At 37.8% G+C, this 14,386-nt stretch overlaps 1 protein-coding gene across 2 annotated transcripts in view; it reads right to left on the bottom strand.

The window, feature by feature from the left end:
• thoc2 (THO complex 2) overlaps positions 1–14,386 on the bottom strand; it is a 90,583-nt gene that overhangs the window by 74,317 nt on the left and 1,880 nt on the right. For both annotated transcript variants that reach the window (XM_082178259.1, XM_082178260.1), the window contains exons 3-7: positions 8,660–8,751; positions 6,076–6,127; positions 4,921–4,991; positions 3,324–3,445; positions 269–402 (exon numbers count right to left, since the gene is read on the bottom strand). In XM_082178259.1, the coding sequence (XP_082034385.1) occupies positions 269–402; positions 3,324–3,445; positions 4,921–4,991; positions 6,076–6,127; positions 8,660–8,751 (471 nt within the window). The remainder of the gene's footprint in view (positions 1–268; positions 403–3,323; positions 3,446–4,920; positions 4,992–6,075; positions 6,128–8,659; positions 8,752–14,386) is intronic.

Genomic DNA, 14,386 nt, shown 5'->3' with positions numbered 1-14,386 from the left:
GAATCGATATCGGTTCGTAAAAATGAGAATGAATTAAAATCGAGAAATCAATATTTTTTTACCCAGCCCTAGAAATCATGTAGTCTTTAATTGCTTTTTATTATTAAAATTCTCACAGTCATTCTGCAGCCCCTAGTTGAGAAGAAGCACTGAACTCAAGAAGATCTACTGTCAGCCATCATCATCATCATCATCAGTGTAGAGCGATGTTTAATAATGAAGTTTCTCTCACGGGGGATTAGGAAAGGTGATGCGGTGTGTAGCGTACCTATTAATGACTTGATGTTCTCCAGGACGACGTGGCTGGTGAGATTGCCGGTCAGATCCTGCCCGAGCTCCGTGATCAGCTTAGCGTAACCTTCATTCTCCTCACGCAACAAATTGAACTTCTGCTGTTTGTAACTACAGAGTGAAAGATGGATGGTTACACTGTGACCGAACAATAACTTCATGCAATCATCTGAAAATAACGAAGCGCATCAGAGCTGAGGTCTAGTGGTCACGGGCCCTCAGACGTGTGCCAGGCGCCTCAGAAGAAGACATGAAACCAATTACTTCACTCCAACATGCTTCTGTCAAAGAAAGCCCGTTATGTGTCCCGAGAAGAGCTGTGGTGTGGGTAGAGCGAGGGCTTTCAGGGCACTGTAATCTTGATAAAAACTCATTAAGAAAGACCTACACAAAGGCATGAAATTAATCATCATCAGGGGAGTTCAGGCTATGCCTTTCATTTACAGCTAAATGAAGCTGGGGACGTTTTATAGACTCACAACAACATGCTGAATGTGCAGAACGCAGTGACTCGTGTCTGACAGAGAACAACACGGCACACGAACTCCAGGTGTTTTATACCCAGTGACTAAATCTAAAAGCTCGACTGTCATCTGATCTCAGCAGAGGTCGATCTCTGCGCTTCAGGTGCAAATGATCAGGTACAAAACAAGTTATTCAATTTGCTTTAATGTGAGGCGGCAAAACATGCCGTCCAATCTCTAGGAAAAAAACTGGAGTGATAAAACGGAATTAAAAGTAATAGATATTGATATAAATTTGGATTATGTACATAGTAGCAGTATATTTTAGTTTGACAGCACAGGAAGACTAACTCTTACACTCCTTGCAGTGCATCATGGGAGTTTACTTGTGTCGACTCTGATTGGTAGAGATTTCTCAGAATCAGATCAGAATCATGGGTAATGTGGTTTTTCCACTGGGAATTCTGCTGTTAAACATGATTTTATCAAAAATAAGTTGACATAATGCTGGCTGATGGCATCATCAAAAGCATTGATTACCAACTCTGTAGTTCACAGTATGTCAGTCTTTAAATGTTTATGAGCTATTGTTAAATCAATTCCCCTATGGAGAAAGTGAATGGGGTTTTTACTTCTACAACCAGACTGTTGCTATAGTATAGTAAGGCATATGTAGGACTAAATCCAATCCATTTTTTTTATTTATTTTTTTTATGCAGTTTTATTAAACTTTTTGTTGTTGTTTTTTTCAAAATCAGTTTTTTCCATTTTAATTTTCCTGGGGTTCTTTTTTTTTTTACTCTGATTGAATGGTTCAATTAAATGTTGATAATCAAAAAGCAAGTCTAAATAAATTGAAATCACAAAATGTATTCAATTTAATAACTATGTTTTTTATTATAAAAAAAAAAAATGTAGGCTCCATGAAAGGTTGTTTTCTTTTCATTAAAAATCCATTTTATTTTTCCCTGACTTCTATCAAATGACTTTGAGAGGTATATTCTACTGTACAATAGTAATACAGCATTGGATAAAAGTGATGCCCAGCCTAAGGAAATTTACTACTTCACCCTTTATTTAAATATTCTTAAAAATCTGTTAAAGATTGTGTAAGCATATTGTGCAGTTATTCTAGTTTTATAACGCAATAAAACATGCCAAATTGTGCCGACATCATTTTTAGCCAGGCTGTCGTACAAACAAATTATGAACATTCAAAATCAAGAGAGAACCAACAAAATATGAATAACTAATTATGTTGTAGACAGTGTACGGTCTTTGCTGTCAGCTTTCTTTTTCTTTTTTTTTTGCATAGTAAAATAAAGCCCTTAGCTGTAGTTTACCCCTTTTTTGTTAAATTATATTGTCAGATAAATAACTTGAAACCTTAACCAAGTTTAGTGTTTTGTTGTACCCTCATATTTTGATGGTTAAATCAAACTTATAGGGTCATTAAAAACAATTATCCCAGACCAATCCCCTCTGGACGTCACTATTGGCCATTACTGAACGTTTATTTTGACGGGTTGTCATGAAGACCTCTGAGTTTCTGTGTATCTGATGATAGTTTTGTCAAAGGAAATGGTGAAATGCTGCAGAAGAGATTCATTCATACGTGCAGACTTTCATATTATAAACTATTTGTGGTTTAGTATTCACAGACATTAGTTCATAACATGATTTGATGAGGTGTACAGCCCAACTTTTGACTTATTCCTCCAAACCGTGCCAAATTCTGACATTCCACATAATACAGAAAATTATATTTGTATCCATTTTCCACATTGTGGAAATCATAGGCCCTGCATACGGCTCAAATTCATATCTATGTATTCTGCAAATCCAAATATCTCTCAAAACCATACAAGCTTCCTATCTAGAAAGCATTTTCTTTCTTTTCTTTTTGTAAATCTAAGCAATCAGCTCACTAGAGTTTGAGAGGACTGAGGCTGCACTGCCCAAATGTTGTCTCGGTACACAGCACATTAAAGAGTTATGCCCTTGCAGATGGGATAGGCAAGAGACATCAGCTAAATGCTAATCTAGCATAATGTAGTAGGGGTGTCACAATATATCACAATACAAAAATGCATCAATATGTATCATATGTAGTTCACCCAAAATTAATATTTCTGTGTGAGAAAAAATTCAAGTTTTCAGAGTTTTAGTGTCAGAACTACATTAAATATTTGTGGTTACCAGTAAAAAGTGGCTTACATTATTTTAAATGTATCTAGTCAGTGATTAGTCTAAAATAATTCAGTATTTTCATCTTCAGAATCATGAATATTGTTATTCTGGCGTCTCTATTGTCCTGTGCTTTGGGTTTCCAGCACCAAATCCAAGACTATTCATTTAAACCCTCAATATAAAACCAAATTTACCATTTTAATCAACAGTTATTTTTTGCTAACCTTTTATCACATGTCTTTGGAGTATCGCAATAATATGGTATCGTGAGTTCAGTTTCGTGACATGAGGGCTTCGTTAGACCCATTGTTGTATAGGTTTTACATTCACAGGGAAAAATGCAATCAATGGCGTTTCACAGCAGAAAATGAGACTTACAATAGTTTGGTCTTGATTTTGACAATCTTCTGGTTGAACTGTTGAGCCTGTTTGATCAGTCCCAGAGACTCCAGCGTTTCTGGATCCAATCTCTCTTTCAGCACACCATCAGGAACACAGATCTGAACAACAACAGACAGACAATGCCGTTAATTAGACACTCGTCACCAAAACAGCTGTGGAAGCTCTCTCATGAGGATAAGACCAGAATTAAACTCATCAAAACACTAGAATAATATCCCCTGCACCCATGAGTGTGACGCTGCCCACATCCGACCTCAGCGGCCTTCAGCGAGACTTACATAAGACACTAATAACACTGCATAACAAACCTGTATCTGCATACTAATCAGGCGAAGATAGGAGAGCGGGTCTCGATGAGTCACCCGACTGCCATTATAAAGCCATCCCATCACAAACTCATTGTGTTGAGCTGCAATAAACATGCTCAAAAGCCCAGAGTCTCGCATGAACCCGCACAGTGCTGGAGGTTTGATCACGGGAGAAGAGCGGCCCTTTGCGAGCGCAGTTTCATTTTTCACTAGAGGATAGAATTTGGGCCACTCAATACTTCAGCTAATCTTCAGAGTCAGGGGATCGGCCACACACTCGCGTATGCACAGAACAAGAAAATTAAAAAAGCATTTCCTCAACCGCAGTGTGAGAAAGAAGAGATGCGTCTCGAAGCGCATTACTGCCACACTGTGGCTATGAGGACCATCACATGGTGTTCTACTCAACAAACAGTGTCGCAATGTAGGAATACTCACAATATTAATCATTATTATAAAAACTATTTTTTTGAGGCACAATCACTTTTTTCTTCCATATTTTCATTTTAACAGTAAAGCTCTGTTTGTGCAGCACTTTGTTTGACAAACATGTTTGTTTAATTCCATATGATTAAAAGATTAGTTCAATTAATGTTTTATGTCTTCAGCTGATTGGCAGAAAAAAAATAAAAAAGGGCCTTATTTATGTAGAGCCCTAAAAATGAATTTTACAAATTAAATTAATCAGTAATGCTTTTGGATTATTAAAATGTAATTACACAATTAAAATGGAACCCAGATCACTTACAACAGAAAACACAGATTTGTTTTCTTTTTTTTAAATGAATTTGAAAAAAAAAAGAGAACATATTTCATAGGACCCTTATTATGTAATTTTTGTAAACCTTTTAATACATTGTTCAAATGTGTAAGCTTCATGATTTCAATTAATTAGACATGCATTCTGATTACTACAATTTAATTAAAGCATTAAAATAGTCAAAAAATTTAATAAAATTTGGGGGAAAATAAAACTGATTTCATAGGCCCCGATGAAACATTAAAGCGACCCACACAACTCTCACACAACTCTCACACAACTCTCACACAACTCTCACACAACTCTCACACAACTCTCACACAACTCTCACACAACTCTCACACAACTCTCACACAACTCTCACACAACTCTCACACAACTCTCACACAACTCTCACACAACTCTCACACAACTCTCACACAACTCTCACACAACTCTCACACAACTCTCACACAACTCTCACACAACTCTCACACAACTCTCACACAACTCTCACACAACTCACCAAACAGGCTCCAACCAACTGGGTAAAATGATCTCGCTTGTGTTTCTCCTCCAAACAGCCGGTCTCGATATCTGCAGAATCAACAATATCACATGCAGGTCAAGTGCGTTTATATGAAGTCAGGCATGTAGAAATCAATTATTCATGTGTTTTGTACATATACTGCCACTTTAATTGATGCTTACAACAAGTACTGGGAAAAAAACAGTGTTTTTAAAGATGTTTCATCTGCTGAAAAACTGGCATACTGTTAAATTTCCAATAATCATGATTTGATACAATATCTCGGGGGAAAAACATGGATATTCAATACCATTTTTGATACGCAGGGTAAAATTGCCACAGCATTAATGGCATCAAATGTGAACAGTATCCAAGTCTTACTTAAACACCACAGTAATACCAATTATTAATAACTCTTCATAATAAATCACAAATAATTAGACAGAAACATTAATATTGTAATACAACTCCGCATGTAGAGAAGAGAGAGCATAAGTTAGTGTAAATAATGCAGAAAACAAGCACTCAATCAGTTTCTAATAATCAGAATCACTATGTATTGAAAAAACTATATTTTTGTCTTATCCTCACTAAAACAATGCTCTCATTTTCCTTTATTTTCCAGGCCAGTGAAATCAACAATCTATGGTTAGAGAGATGTGGCTCTTCTTATTCTAAAGGTCATTTTAACAGGTAAAATCCAGTTTATGAATATAAATATGTCTGCCAACTAGCTTTCAAAGCTAGCATTAAATGCTGGAACAAAGCATTTTATCGGTAATGAACTTGCAGGGATTCTGTGAAGGTTTCAAGAACCGTTGTATCTCCGTACGACATTAAATTAACATTTAAATCAATCACAGTGGGCCTGACAAACCAACAGCAGGGACTCTGAGAGCTTCATTAGAATAAGTTCAGTAAGACTCTCCAGCTCCTTCAGATTCAGCCGCTGATTTATGCAAACATCTGTCAGAACAGCGATCTACGTGAACACACGACTGCAGTTTAATAAGCGCGTTCACTCGTGCGAGGAACACAACCGTCGTTCAATGCAAACACATCCTGGCTCTTCTTCACCGGGACAAATGAGAAGACACTCGGATGAACTGTTGGCACACACTGGTTAATCATCATTAGCAGGCGCAGACTTACCTAATATACAGAAAACATCAGCTAAAATAGAGGCCATGTCGTCCCGCAGCTCCTGAAACACAAACATGATCGCCGTCACTGGCACATCCCACACATGTTTAGAGCATTTCAATTTCACGCTGGAGATTCCCGGTTCACTGGACATCAACACACTCGACGCAACACAAGTAGAGATGTGAAGTGTGTGATCGATCACTGTGTTTAGGAGAGGTTCATCTCGCTGGATGAGGAGTCACAGCATCAGCAGAGTCCACATAGATCAGAACGCTGAGTGAAAGTGACACACACTTCACATCTCAGCAGGACAGAGTTTCTGAGGTGTCCGAGCTGGACTTCACACGGTGTCATGTGTCCTTGTGATCAGTCTACAAAGAATGCTTGTAATTTGAGTGCAACATACTCTGTGTGCAGCCGTAAAGGCATAAAAATGAAGCATGTGTCATTTATTTCACACAGATGTTGTTCCAAACCCATATGACTATGATCTTACTTTAAACAAGGTAATATTTTCTTGAGTTGAGTTGGTTGTACATTTTCAACCAATTACAATAAATGGGGGATGAGGCACTCACAAGAGCCCAGTACATGTCACTAGGGCCCTATGATTTCCGAAATGAATCAATAAAAAGTAGGTCAGTACACTTAAATCATGGAGAAATTAAGACTAGTGTGTGTGAACATTAAACCACAAAACACTATTTAAATATGAATCCTACATGTTCTGTGTCTCTGTGTGAATGAATGTTTTTATTAATCACACACACACACACACACACACACACAAGCACGCGCGTGTCACGCTGGCGGTGTTTTCAGCCTCTGCCGTCTCACTATATGAAGACATGAATGCATGAACTTCAGCTCCAGAGCCACTCTGAGTCACTTCATCAGCATTTCACCGATTCATTTGAGAAAACTATCGTCATATCATAAACACACAGAAACTCAAAGGTCTTTGCTGCAAGCCGTCAAAATAAAACTGTTTAACTTGAAAAAATTGTGACAGAAATATAATGTACAGTAGAATGTAGCAACGCATCAATGAAATGCTAACAATATTATAAAAAATTATTATAATTATAAAAACTAAATTTTTTAAGGAATAATCACCTTTTGTCTTCCATGTTTTAATGTTAACAGTAAGCTTTGTTGTGCATCACTTTGTTTGACAATTTTTTTTTTATTTCATATGATTAAAAGATATGTAAAATGAATGTTTTGTGTCTATATTTGATTGCCAGAAAAATTTAAAAGCACAACAGAATTTGTAAATAAATAAAATAAATTGTTGTTTTTATTAATTCAATTAATCAGAAATGCTTTTTGATTATAAAAATTAAACTTAAAATGTAAAAGTTAAAATGTTATCCAGAACAATTAAAACAGAAAACACAGAATTTGGTCAAATAGAATAAAACAGAATTTGAGAAAAAAATAGAACGCATTTTATAGGGCCCTAAATGTGTCATTTTTATCATTTTAATAAATTGTTGCTAAAAATGTATAAGCTTCATGATTTCGATTAATTAAACATGCTTTTTGATTGCTAACATTTAATTTAACCATTAAAATGAAAAAAAAAAAATACGGAACCCAGAAAAAATGAAAAGGAACAAATGGAATTGGGGATTTGTTTTTACTGATTTCATAAGGCCCTATTTCACATCAAAGCAACCCAAACATCTCATGAACTACAATGTTTTTTGAATGTTTAAATTTTCATGTGGAACTGAGTGAAATTCAGTCTTTATTCATTGGCATTCTTCTTCTCCTAAACTCCCCCTCGGAAACCCTGGACTATATTAATGATACATTTGTCATTTTGGAAGTTTAGAGTCTCCATGCTCACTAAACTCCCAAAACAAACTCCAAACAAACTGATTTTGTTCAAAATGACACCAGTTTGTTGTTCGGTGTATTACCCCTTTTCCACCAACAAGAACCAGGTGCTGGTTCGGAGCTAGAGCTAGTGCCGGTTCGGAGTTGGTTCGACTGACGAGCCTCCAAAGAACCGGTTTGCTTTTCCACAGGCTAAAAGAGCCAGCGCAGAGCCAGGTCTTACGTCACAGCTACGTCTCATCTTTCCCAGCAACGTTAGCGCGGCGAACCCCGCTTCAGCCATTTCTCTTTGTATTTTCTGCAAAACCGGTTTCGTCCGCGAAGCCCCGTCTAACTTACTCTGGACTTCTGAAGAGGACCAAAGTGCAAGAAAGCAGCTTGTTTCGTCGTCTGACCACTGCTGTTTTTGTTTAATCGCGTTCCATCGTGTTTAGCTGCTGTTAGCTCGATTAGCTGCTATTTGTCACAAGTTTCTCTTCAGTCTTGTTGGCCACGGTAACCCCGCCCCCAGCCTCTGACGCAAGCGGTTCTTTCTTGGCTCCGTTCTAGACCCTGCAATGATTTGGTGCTACTTAAGAACCAGTTTTACTGGTTTGGAGCTGGTGCTTTGCGTGTGGAAAAACAAAGAACCGATTTGAAACTAGGCTTTGGCTCCGAACCAGCACCAGCTCTGCCTTGGTGGAAAAGGGGTATATGTCGGGACGTGTACAGTCTCAGTGCAGGTGAAAAGGGGATCAGCACTCACCGTAACATCAGCCAGGAGACCGGCAGCCACATCCACCTTCAGATTGCCCTGGATAACATGCCAGCAGAGCTCATACAGGCCAGACTGCAGATCTACAAGACAAAACACACACACACTCAATAACAGCGTTCAGTTCCTACAGGCACGCTGCTCATAACACCTGCACGACATTAAAGAGTTTCTCACCACCGTCCTGTCAAGAACGGCACGGGACAGGAGTGAGAGAGTTTCGGGCAGTCTCTTGCCCTGTGGGACCAGTACTCATGTTCTTCTGTTTGTCATTCACATGCATGACATGTTTATGTGTCTAATAATATTTGTCTTCCCTATAATGCATTGCTGTTCAGTTGATTAACCCCTTAAGCCCTGAGGGCATTCTTAAAGTTGTTTTTTTCTGAATGACACACACAAAACTAAAGACTCAGAACTCCAAAACTACAGCAAGGAGAGTCAAAAGGTAGCTATCGTTTGATAGAACACATTTTTTTGAAAATTTAAATTACATAAGGGGACATTCTCCAGCCGAGAAACTGCTGATAAAAGTCAAATAATATATATAATTTTTATTATGATTTTGCTTATCTTTCTTGTTTGCCATGCAATAACTCGGGAAGGAAATGAGGTAGGGGGGAAATGTTGTGGTGATTGCATAAAGTAATCAAAAGTTACAGCATTTGGAAATTGGAACAAAGCCAGCGGTACACTTCAGGTTTAAGGGGTTAAAATGTTACCAAGGTTTGTTAAGCTGGTTGCAATTTTCTTTTTTTAATTGCAAAAGTGACTTGTAATTTCATTTAAATAGATAACAATAAATTAGGGCTGGAACAAACTAATCAATAATGAAAATCATCGACAACAAATGTCATTATGGATTAGTCGGGTCTGCCCACCGTGCACAGAAGACTTCCGCCAGTGGCGTCAAACCACAGCACTGAATAACACATTTCTGTGGACAAAGTGCATCTAAATATAGTGTGTGAAACAGAGTGAGCTGTTGCGGGATAGGTGCGTGATCCAAGCTAACCCAAAACAGGAGAACTCTTCATTTAAGATGCTAATGCATAAGCGTAATGTTTCATTAGTTGCAGCTCTACAATAAATCAGTAAGTTTTGCCTCATATTCATTAACATTCACCAGTGACACTTTCCAGTTTTCAGTTCTCATGGAGTTACATCACTAGTTGGAAATGTTCCAGCTGTATCTTGTCATTACAGCTCTTCACACTCGCTGCCACTGTGGGAATTGCCTCTCCAAATGTGTGAATTGGGATGGGATGAAAGTGTCACGGTAAAGACGTTAAACGTTGTTACGAGTAGCCGTCAAGCTAAGCCAGTGTCTGTCACAGTGAACTGCAGCATCTCCAGCACACGCCAGGAAACCATTCACAGCTGCAATGTTAAAACCATCATGCAGAATACAGCCAATGATAGTTATGCATGTAGAATGTTGAATTCAGAAGATATCACAGCCCTGCATCCCAAAATATCATATCACAATTTTATAATAAACAATCAGGATCCACAATCTGAACTGCAATCTTCTCAATTTTTAGATATACTATCAAAAATAGTGATCTGCAATAATTACACTCTGAATAAAGACCACAACAAAACTCCCGAGAGCTAATAAAAGAGGAGGTCTCTAAAGCCTGACAGAAGTGAAGTACACTTAGGGCTGGTCAGCGTGACGACAGACGGCACACATAAAAATAAAATAAAATACGTTTTGCAAGGGCTGTGTGATTATTTGAAATCATACAAACGTGATGTGAGCATTTACATTTTCTAAACCGTGTCCAATTAGAACGTGCCTAAATCTAGTGTGTGTGAACAGAATTACCGTTACTGTAAATCAACAGAAACAGGGAAATGAATCCAGGGCGGTATAAAGACTCGGTGCCAAAACAAAACAACATCCATGGTTTGTGAATATTTTGGATACAGGAGAGATGATGCATCAGAGCCAGGTAATTTGCAAGACCTGTCAAATTATTGTTGCAGCAAAGCACAGTAACACATCAAACCTGTTGCAACACCCGAGGCAGTGCCGTAAAGCAAAGCTGGGATCTGATCGTGTAAAATGTGCGCTCAGTTTCGCAGCTCCCTAAACACGGTACGTGAACGGGAATTCGAGAGAGAGTACGGTATGGTTCATTTACCGGTGTGGAGATTTATTAATGATGCTCCTCTCCTCCCCTGATGACCACACTGGAGAACATCCGCCTCAGGGCGTGAGGGAGGCTTCAGCTTACTGGTGCTTTTGTGAGGAGGAGTGAGTGTCAATCACCCTCAGATAATGGATCAAACACTAAAGGCCAATCTTTTAATCAAAGGATTCGTTTAATCAAAGTATTAAACGAATAGACAAAGCAATGCTCTATCTGTTCTACAGACATGAAGTGACATTTCTACTTACTGATTATTTTCCCTTCTGTCTGTTCTGTTTCCCTTCTGTCTATTAAAATTGAAATCGCAATACCGATCAAACAATCGTGATAGTATTTTTTCTTGTCCATATCGCGTGCACGTGTCGTGTCATGTGGATATCGGCACAAGAGTGAAATACAAAGTTTTGTTTGGTAAATAAATCATAGCACGAATATCATAAGAGAAAAAAATACATAGGCTACTGAAACAATCTGTCAAATAATACACTTGTTTGTTCACAGTTTGAACGTTCTTGTTTCCATTTGTTTAATTTCAAGATCTGAGGTGAATCATCCACTGTTGCTTTTACAGCCACAAAAGCTGGAGCACTAAATGATATTCAGAGTCACATGACACGGTTTAAACATTAAATAAAGCACATAAACAGCACCTGAGATCATCATTGTCAACTTTGTGTTTGTTGTTCCAGCGCGACATCGCAGAAAAATAAATATTGTATTTGAATATTTGGGCTCATAAAAAACAAATATTCGTTTATTTAAAAGACATTTAACGAGAACGACGTTATCTTTTTATTCATCGAGTGTCTTTCCTCAACGACTGCTGTTCGGGTCTCATGCGATTTCTCATTTATTTTTTCGAATAATAATTGCAGATCGAATATTCAACTATTTGTGCACAGCCCTCGTTTGATGAGGAAAAATGGAAAATGGTGATGGAAAACGAGTGAAAAGGACGCCGTTTCAGCCTTTATATCAGGGAAAACTTGATAGCAGTCGGCGATTTATAATATGTGACCCTGGATCACGTCACCAGTCTCGAGTCGCACGGGGATATTTGTGGCAAAAGCCAACAATACATTGTACGGGTCAAAATTACAGATTTTTCTTTTATGGCAAAAATCATTAGGATATTCAGTAAAGATCATGTTCCATGAAGATATTTTGTAAATTTCCAACTGTAAATATATAAAACATTTATTTCTGTGAGTGAATGCACCATAATGGTCAACTTTAAAGGCGATTTTCTCAATGTTTTGCACCCTCAGATTCCAGATATTCAAATAGTTTCATCTCTGCCAAATATTGAAAGCTTATTTATTCAGCTTTCAGATGATGTATAAATCTCAATTTTAAAAAAATGTACCCATGTGACTGGTTTTGTCATCCAGGGTGGTCACATAAGGATGTGCAATGCTAAAGCGCCGTTCGCTCACAAATATTCAAAAAAGGATGTTAGCCAGGGGCTTAGGAACGTACAGTGTGAACCGACAGCAGATGTTTGATTGTTTTTAATGCTTTGCCAGCTTCTGTGCCAGCTTCTGTTTTCGTGGAAAGAAAAATGTACGGTAAAACTATTTCAGGTGTTTACAATGTATTTTTGCTAAAAACTCAAACTATTTTTGGGTGAACTTTTTGTAAAAACTTCTAACTTCAAAAGAGTTAACTAAATTAAAAAAAGGTTAAGGTTAAAACCAACACAATCTAATAAAACATGCTTCAATGATAAAGTTTGGACAGAAAGATCATGTTGGTGGATCTTCTAGTATCAAAAGCTGGTGTCCTCCTGGAACGGGCTATAAACAATCTGGTCCATCAGTTTGAGATTTGATAGAAAACAATTTCTTCCAACATTGGGGCTGATTTCATGAAGTTTGTTCATAGTATATAAATCCCATTAATATAGAAATGAATTCAACGAAACCAGATATTAAACTGATGACCCTTTAGTTCAAGCAGTTTATAAAGAATCATTACAAGTGCTGGGTGATCATTAAAGGATGACATCGCTTGGAGACACGACTTCGAATCAGTAATTATAAGAACATTTCTGTTGCATAGTCTTTATGTAATCCAATGCCAAAATGATGCGTTTATGATGGCGTATGAATACCCAGGATTAATTGATAACCCCGGGTAAATTATGATCAGTTTGAAAACTGAAGCAAGATAACCCAGGATTCCCTTTACCCAGGGTTTAGAATGACCCAGGGTTAACTAGTAAAAGTGTGCAAGCCCTAATGTGTGTTTGTACAGAAATATGGGTTTCAGTCTTCATATCTCCTTTTATTAACTTTAACACAGTTTGTAATCATTAGGCAAAGTAAGGCATGTCAACTATTTGTACAGTGAATTTCACACACGCTGGTAATTCAGTCTCACTTTCCCCGACAACAAAATGTACAGTTTTGCCCATAAGTTTACATACATATTATATTTCATGAAGTAAAATCACTAAAAGCCTTCCTTCCGCTGGACAAAATAGTCCCTGACCGTAAACAGCTACAGAAGTTACATACATTATTTCACCATTAGATGGCGGCAAAGACTGTCTTTATGAGCGAGTCAGGCAGGAGAGAAGACTTCTATATTGAAAGGACTCAAACGTGTGATCGAGGAGAAGGAAGACGTAACTGACAGATGACTAGGGCACGGAAAACCCCACGACTGTTAAAGGACAAGATATTGCAGCGTTTTTTTATTATGAATATATGACTGAGCTGAAGAGAAATGCTATATCTACTGTAAATGCAGGTGCTCTCGCTTACCCGATCTCTCACAATACTCTACTCTAGTTTTAATGAACAATATCAATGAGAACAAACATGTTTACGTTGCTAAGAGTGTTGTGCAGTGATACATAGAGCCGTTGGGTGACGCGGCCATAGCTGTGTTTTATTGTGAATAAAACAGCTATTGACCAATCAGAATCAAGGATTGGAACTAACCGTTTTATAAATATATATATATATATATATATATATATAGTTGAATAGTTCACGAGTCCCTTGTTTGTCGTGAGCATTGGGGTTCTCAGTAGGGGTGTTGAAAGTAATCGTTGCATCTCGATACAGATGTGGACGATTCTGCATCCATGCAGTAATAGACCATAATCGCTATATGAGTGAGTAATAAAGAAATGCACCCACTATTTTAACATTTACAGCGTGTGACCGCGAATGTGTGCGTGCGAGGCTGTGAGCGTGTGTGTATGTGTGTGTGTGTGTGTTATTGTAACTTAAGTACACTTGAAAGTTTCATGCGCTTTTAGCATTTACTAGTGTTTGTTCTACAGGGTCCTGTCGTCTGCTGTGTTCAGACTTTGGTTGTGTCTGATGTTTGCTACATTCAGGAAGTGTACGTTCTCTGAGCAGATCAAATAAAAAGGGAGTTCATATATCTGACTGATTGAAATAATTGACATAACTTTAGGCATGTGCAATAATATTGTAAAGTGAGGATGCAACGCATCGTGATGTCGAATCGAAGACATGATAATCGAATTGAATCGCGAGACCAGTGACGATTCACACCCCTAATTCCCATTGCCCATATCTGT

This window comes from Leuciscus leuciscus (genome assembly GCF_965113295.1).
Source record: "Leuciscus leuciscus genome assembly, chromosome: 8".
Classification (NCBI taxonomy): Eukaryota; Metazoa; Chordata; class Actinopteri; order Cypriniformes; family Leuciscidae; genus Leuciscus; species Leuciscus leuciscus.
Note: the sequence above shows the minus strand (reverse complement) of the source record. Positions and strands in the feature narration are given on the sequence as shown.